Raw genomic sequence first — 8,097 nt, 5'->3', positions numbered from 1 at the left:
TATAGAAATTTTGAATCTCTATATAAATATATGCCAATATCACATATCATATGTATACACACACAAACATACATATACATATATATACACACACACAAGCTTTTATTTGAGAAGCTATCACAATTCATAAAATTATATACATAGATATCTTGGATTTTGATTTCTGTGACAAAAGCAATACCGTCATTCATGAGATCACATTTTTATGGAATTGTGAAGTAAATTTTGCATAGCTATTTCCATTAAAACATTCTATAAATTACAAAATAATGTAAAAGTTTTATAAATATTGGTTCCTACACTTCAAAAGCGTTCTTTGTGGGTACTCCATTCACTGAAGCAAATCACATTCCCTTTTATAACTCAGTAAAACATAGCTGAGTAGGTATAATGTAAAATTTCAACAATTTTGCCTGTCATTATTAGGTTTACCTTAAGGTAATATACAACTAGTCAATCCCAAGCCCCATATTCTAAGCTTTTATTGCTTTGTTGACCGGTCAGTGATAATATTCTGTGGGCATGGCCCTTAGGTCACCACTATACCATGAATGTAGAATTTTCTTAGAGTTACTTTTATTGTTGCCTTGATCAAATATCAGTCATGGTCTTACTAACAACAAGCATCAGAGTAATGATACTATATACAAAAATATACATGAGTAGATCCCAACACCTTGTATGAATGATTTTCAAAAGTTCAGGAATATGCACATGCCAGGCAATGGTACAAACAGCACTTGGGATCAAACTATCTCTCATCCTTCCCATTGCATCGCAGTAAAAGGACATACATCCCAACAAAGGGGTTCCTTGAGCTTGCTTATGGTTACTTTCTTGCCAACTACCCACGGTTTAAGGAACCAGAGGAACATATTTTGGGGGATCTGACCTTTAACACCACAATCACAATACTAGGTTAAAATACGAACATATCTACCTGTTTTACCTACTCCATGTTACTCATCATTCCATGGCGTTCTGAAGCTAGAAAGAGGCTTCACATTCTTATGCTTTAGTTTTTCCATTCAATAAGATTGCTTTTCCAAAATACTTTTGTATCACTTAAAGGAAAGACCGCTTTTACATATCATTATTTATCCCTCAGTTCTAAAAATAATTAACGGTAATAATAATTTTCTTTACAGGTAAATCAATTTTGACTTCTGAATACATGCATTATAGAAAGAAGAAAATAATAATGGAAAACAGGAACAATGTGACTGAGTTTGTCCTACTAGGACTTACTCAGAATCCTGAGATCCAAAAAATATTATTTCTTGTCTTCTTAACTATCTACATTATAACAATTGGAGGCAACCTTCTGATTGTGGTAACAGTCATTTCCAGCCAGTCTCTGGAATCCCCTATGTACTTCTTCCTTGCTTATTTGTCTCTTATGGATGCTGTCTATTCCACAGCTATTTCTCCCAAAATGATAATAGACTTGCTCTATGAGAAGAAGACTATTTCCTTCCAAGCTTGCATGAGCCAACTTTTTATTGCTCACTTCTTTGGAGGTGCAGAGGTCTTTCTCTTGGTGGTAATGGCTTATGATCGCTATGTAGCTATCTGTAAGCCTCTGTATTATTTGGTCATCATGAGACGCCATGTATGTGTTCTGTTGCTGGTTGTAGCCTGGGTTGGAGGTTTTCTTCATTCAGTAGTTCAGCTCCTTTTTATTTCCAGGCTCCCCTTCTGTGGCCCTAATGTAATTGATCATTTCATCTGTGATGTGTACCCCTTACTAGAACTTGCCTGTATCAATACCCATATCATTGGACTCTCAGTGGTTGCTAATGGAGGAGCAATCTGTGCTATCATCTTTACAATGTTGCTTATCTCCTATGGGGTCATCCTACACTCTCTGAAGACCCACAGTCTAGAAAGCCAACGCAAAGCTCTTTCCACCTGCATGTCACATATCACAGTTGTTGTCTTATTCTTTGTTCCTTGCATTTTTATGTATGTTAGGCCTGTTCATACCTTCTCCATTGATAAAACAATGACTGCAATTTTTGCTGTCATCACCCCTATGCTGAACCCCTTAATCTACACCCTGAGAAATAAGGAGATGAAGAATGCCATGAGGAAGCTCAGGAACAGGATGAATGACCCAATCAAACACTGATGACCCCCAAGGGAAACAGAAAAGGCTTTTCATACTTCCGACTTGTTTTATTGGAGGTGGGGATGGTTAATGAAGAGACCATCTTTTCTGTCAATCAGTCAACAGACAACTATTTGTTTTATCATTAGTTTTATGGTTCCCAAAGTTGATTTTGCTAAAATTCTACTCTAAGGGATTCTTAGGAAAACAACTACTCATTTTGTACTTGGAGAGGTTTTTTTTATGAGAAGTAATTCTGTGGATTCTATAGAGAAAAGAAATGTAATCTATAGGGTATCAATCAAGGATGTTGTTGAGAACTGATTGTGGAGGGAAGGGTTTGTGTGGGAATGTATTTCATTACTGAGCAAATGAGATAATTTCTCTATTGACTCACACACGTCATTGTTCCAGGTTTCAAGGGCATATTAACTGGAGTTGGTAGGAATATATGGTCAGATATTTTGCCTATAATGTTGTGAGAGGCAGAATGGTGTTATGAGTGTTATGAATATGAAAACCAGCGTCAGAATGAGGAAGATGTGGGTTCAAGTGCCGTTTTTGACCCATGCACTCTTTGTGGCATTGCCTTACTAAATTTGAAATTACTCTAATATTATGCAGGAGGATGTTTGCCAATACCTTGGTTAATAAAGATTTCTTTTGTAGTAGTTTCCATAGCATTGAAATCTCAGTTTTCATATGCTACGCCCAATGACTTCAACAAAATCATGAACGTAATAGAAAAACAACTGCAAAATGTTGGTGAATATCAGAGCCAAACGGTGTCATACAAAGCACATAGATGCATGAATATTTTGCTTTATGCAGTGGGTGTATTTATACAAACAGCACATGCAATGTGATACATTAGAAGAAACACTTGCTGTCAAGGGTCAAGCAGTACATTCAAATCATGCTTGTGATGTTTACTTCCTTTGTGACCTTGGAGAAAAACTATTTAACATCTCAGTTCCTTTATTAGTAAAAAAAAAAAAAAAAAAAAAAAAAAAAGACTTAAATTGGATGACCTATGTGTGGGTTTTCCTGCACTTTTAATTATGCATTGATAATTGAATTTTATAGATTATAATTTATTTTTGAATTAAAAATAAGGATGAATCTGGCTAGCTATTCCACATCATTCGTTAGGCATTCCTTAGGAAGAAATACAGTGGGGAAATTGCTTTCATATAAGAGGGAACACATGAGTCATGGAATGATAGGGAGGTATCAGGGAGTTTTAAGGGCCATTGAATCACATTCAGAGCTGCAGGAAGCACTACACTAAAGACCACCAGCAACATCCGCATAAGCCACCAAGAGACAGATGTAATAGGGACAAGTATAGACAGAAACACTTGAATAGACAGCATGTTTATGATTACCTAGTGAGGAGGGACTCATACACAACAGAAATGCTTGACCATTGACTGAATAACAAAAGACTGATGGAAGAAAAAAATCAATGTGATGGGGAAAACAAAACGAAGTAGAACAGAACAAAACCAAGAAACAAAATAAGGATAAAAATTGAAGAGCTATAAGGTACTGTATCAAGACATGAAGGATCAAATCTACACATTGAGACTAATAATGCAAAATTTACACACTGTGAGTCTGAAGGGGGACAGATTGAGTCTTTAGTAACTGTAAGCTATGCAGAGGAAAACTATAATTCAAAAGCACTTTTGTAAGCCCCTATGGAAAGTGATTGAGAGTTTGACTATATTTGGACACAAATGTTTTCTGTATTTTAGTTGTATAAATAAAAATATTAATCAATAAAATTATTTTGAAGATTTATGATCTTTTTAGCCTGAGTCATTCTACTGGTAATATTGAAGATCTTTCATAGGAAGTAAAATGAGTTTTATTTTGCAATTTTCAGAGTAATGATCCAGAAACCTCTATGGGAGACCTCACTAAAACTTAACCCAGATTCTAATGTTTGGAAAGTTATTTTGTCATTAGGGCCAGATTGGAGTGTGTTTTCTATAGTTTAGACTGATATTTTAATCAAAATAGCTCTTAATTCAAGCAAATGTAAATGTTACTGTTGGCTGTATATATGGCTGTATATAATGGGGAAGCCTAGACACAAGGCAATTGAATGGCCTACAGGATGCAAAACTAATTCATGACAGAGAAAGAATTTTAATCAAAGCCTCCTGTTTCTTTGCCCCATGTCCTTTCCATTAAAGGGTATTGCTTATCTAGCATGCATATGGTTAGAAGCTTTCTCCAGTTGATTTAGCACATTATAGAATTGCTAACATTGAAGTCATGTGAATATTTTTTGAAATATTTTACCAGCATAGTAAAAACTATTCCAATATTATCTTCATAGTGGAGATAAGTAATTACCTGGAAACCTGAGAGGGTGGTGAACTATTTAAAAATCCCTAGATTATTAAAAATTACTATAAATGTGTCATCATGTGTGAAACAGAAATTATTTTTTTTCTAAAAGGACTGTGGGAAAATATCGATAAAAATAGCGTGAGCTTATCACTTGAAGGAGTCTCATCATTTAATAGAAGAATCAATCTTTGCTAAATGTCTGAGACTTAAACAGGCGACAGCAAGAATCTGAGGAGTTTCTAAAAATGTATCCCTTGGCAATTCAAAACAATGTACATTCATTCATTGCCTTCTGTGTAAGGAGCTTTGCTAGCTGTTGGGAATATAAAATAATAAAACAAATAGTATCTGACCTAAAAGTGGCCATATTCTATTTGGAAGGCAATCAAATAAAATGTTATTAAATACAAAATATATACAAAAATGCAAAGAAGTACAAAGAAATATCTAGAAAGAAAGACCTCCAAAAATTTGAGGAGAGTCTGATAAGACCTGAAGAAATAAGTTTTTAGTATATGATCTGAAGCAAGCTAGGTATTTCATTAAACAAGACGTGAAGGAGATGCATTCCCATCACATGAAACTTATTGTTTAAAGGTATGAAGCATAATTAGGGAAAGTTTTAGAGGAAATAACTAGGATGCCCTTTTATTCACCAGAAGGGCAAGTATATTAAGGATCATAATGCTAAATAAGTGTAATAAAGTATATTGGAAACATATTAAGGATGACTTTGAATATCAAACAGAATAATTGAGCTTTATTATTGTTATTTTTATTGTTACTCTGTTGTGCTATATTTTCTGTATTAGTAGTATGATGCCTCTGAAGATTTTTGTGTAGAGGATGGCATAGTCACTTGTGACTTAAGAATATCAACTTGCAGCTACGTAAGACTGGAGTGGAAATTTGAGATACAAGAAGTATAGATTAATTAAGTTACTCCTATAGCGTAAGAAAGGCATGGAGGTCGAATTTAGTTATGTGTTGTACGAATGAAAAGATACAGGGAAGTTAAAAGAGGTATAGTGGAGTTACTATAACAGTTTGACAACTCATTTGATAATAGTGGTAAAGGACAAGAATGAGTAAAAAATTATTCTAAGGATATTAATCTTTAGTACTGGAGGTATGTTGGTACCCTCAACAAAACAGAAGTTTGAATAAGGATAACTAAGGGAAAACATGAATTCCATTTTTGATATGTTGAATTTGAAATGCCCGTAGCACTTCATATTACAGATGTCTAGCTGGAATTTGGTAATGAAAGACTGAAATTCAAAGTAGAGATTAAACTTTGGTTATAGGTATTTGGGAGTAGCCATCTTTAGAAGATAATTAAACTCATGAGAACTGATGAATCATCATGAGAGTTTTTAGAAAGAGGAGAAAAGTAGGCCCTAGATAGAGCATTTTCACAGTGTGGAAGTGATGAACTAAAGAAAAACAATGTTCCAGGAAAGCAGAGCAAGAATGTGTGAAGAGAAACAAGAAAATCTTCCACAGACATCAAGGCAGTAGAGTGGCTAAGTAGACATGGTCTTCAACCACACTAAAAGTTGAGCAATAAATCAGAATGAAAATGGGAAAAAATCACAGATAGAAGTTAAAGTCTTTTGATAAACTTTAAGAATGAAGTTTTACTTGAATGATGGCACCTATACCTTCATTTTAGGTGTAGAGAATATATATAGAAGAATGGAGGGAGCAGATGATGAAAAAAGTAGGGAGATTCACACCAACAAACTTCTTTTTTCACAGTTTACCTGTGCAAAGCAAGAGAGCTGTTAGAGGTAAACGAATTGACTGAATGGAGACTTCAAGTGTCTTTTTTTAAAGAATAAATCTTGAACATATATGTTAGTGGAGGGAAGCAGCTAACCATAAGGATTAAGTGAAGATAGGAGGAAATCAAGGAGTGATCAAGACAGCAAGCCCTCAGAGAAAATGGAAGAGGTATTATCAAGAGATTAAGCAGAAGGGTTAGCTTTGGAAAAGAGAAAAAAATACCTCTTTATCAGGCACTGAAGAAAAGAAGGAAAATGGCAGAGGGAATAACAGAAAAAGAAATTTCATGTCTTACACATTAAAAGAGAGAAAAGGGAAGATTGCATCCTTTAGATCATAGGGATGTAAAAAATAGAATTCTAATCTCTTCTTTTGGGGAGAGTTTGATGACATCATAAAGTTAATCATTTTTTCTTCATTATCTAATTGTGAATTAAATTAATTAATTAAATTAATTAAAACAAGGGTTTATATCCAATGGCTTATTAGGTATGTGCAGGTGGTGGTGGTGATAGTGGAATCTTCCTGCGCAGCATATCTGAAACTATTTTTTTTAACATTATCATCATTTGAGAGTGAAGATAGTTAAAAGTTTGAGGGAATGAGCTCTTCTTTGGTTCCTATATGCAGATAAATATAGAATTGAGGAATGTGTCTATTGACTATTTTTGATGTAACTAAGTTCTGCATCTTTTCATTTAAGATATCTTGAAGCTTACACTGGCAGCATGTACATCCACACCTTTTGGGAAACTACTTTGGGGCTTCCTGTCATTCTGACCATCAGAGAGAAAAAAACAATATAGCAATCTGCTCTCTTGGCACTGAAGTCTTTAATCAAAATCTCCTTCCTCCAAGGACATAAAGGTGGGACAGTTTCTGATATGTTGCCTATGCTTAAGTATTTTTGGGGGGAAGATCCATTAAAGCACTCAAATTAGCACAATGAATTTCACGATAAAATCAAGGCATTCCATCAAGGATGGGAAAACCTAGAATAAATAGCACAAGTTTCCTCAAGTCATTTTATATATTCGTTTGTTTATATTTACCAGCCCATTGTCGAAAGTCCTTTGTCAGCATTTTATGTTACTTGCTGAAAGCTATTCACTCACTCTATCTACATTCCCTCTGTATTCTTTTAAGTGTAGATTAATATTCTTCTCAAGCCTAAGAGGAATATCTGCCATTGACTCCCAACTTCTTCAAATAAAAAAATGTCAAAGAGGAAGGGAGCTTATGTGCACCTTATACATGTAGTAGTTGGTTGATGGATAAGAGTGAGCAGTGCTGAAGCATTAAATACAAGTAGATCTTGCTTTTGCACCTATAGTTGATTCTTCTTTTTCAATGGACAAAGGTCATTATAACATGTTTAAATGAGGAGACCCCACTCATAAGGCAACATGATCATACCTCAGACTCCTTTTGGTACTGGTATGTAAATATTGTAGAAATGATCAAACACATTTCTATTAATCTCAATCTTCATTTCAGGTACATGCAAACTTGGAAGACATGTGACCTTCCACAGCCCTGCAGAAGGCTGAGAAGTGTTGTAGTAGGGAAACAACAACAACAACAAATTTACTGAGAGTCAGAAGGCTTAGGATTACTTCTTACCTGTCTTTTCAAAACATTCCTTACCATAATACACTACTAAAAATGCAGAATGACAGGGACTTAAAGCATCTCATCCAATGAATAAAGTGACATTCACAAAACTTAAGAAATTTGCCTATAGATACATAGGACAGTTATGTGGTTCACTGAATAGAGTGCCAGGCCTAGAATCAGGAAGATAAAATTCCTGAGTTCCAGTCTGGCCTCAGACA

At 34.7% G+C, this 8,097-nt stretch overlaps 1 protein-coding gene across 1 annotated transcript; it reads left to right on the top strand.

The window, feature by feature from the left end:
- The first annotated feature begins 1,201 nt into the window (after nucleotides 1-1,201).
- Nucleotides 1,202-2,131, top strand: LOC140511531 (olfactory receptor 4A15-like). The gene has a single exon (XM_072620663.1). The coding sequence runs from the start codon at nucleotides 1,202-1,204 to the stop codon at nucleotides 2,129-2,131; it is 930 nt and encodes a 309-aa protein (XP_072476764.1).
- The last annotated feature ends 5,966 nt before the right edge of the window (nucleotides 2,132-8,097 follow it).

This window comes from Notamacropus eugenii, chromosome 6, assembly GCF_028372415.1.
Source record: "Notamacropus eugenii isolate mMacEug1 chromosome 6, mMacEug1.pri_v2, whole genome shotgun sequence".
NCBI classification, from domain to species: Eukaryota; Metazoa; Chordata; class Mammalia; order Diprotodontia; family Macropodidae; genus Notamacropus; species Notamacropus eugenii.
This window is presented reverse-complemented; position numbering and strand designations above follow the sequence as displayed.

What these genes read in the sequence shown, in the direction of transcription:
- LOC140511531 (XM_072620663.1), top strand. Translation starts at nt 1,202, where the DNA reads ATGGAAAACAGGAACAATGTGACTGAGTTTGTCCTACTAGGACTTACT.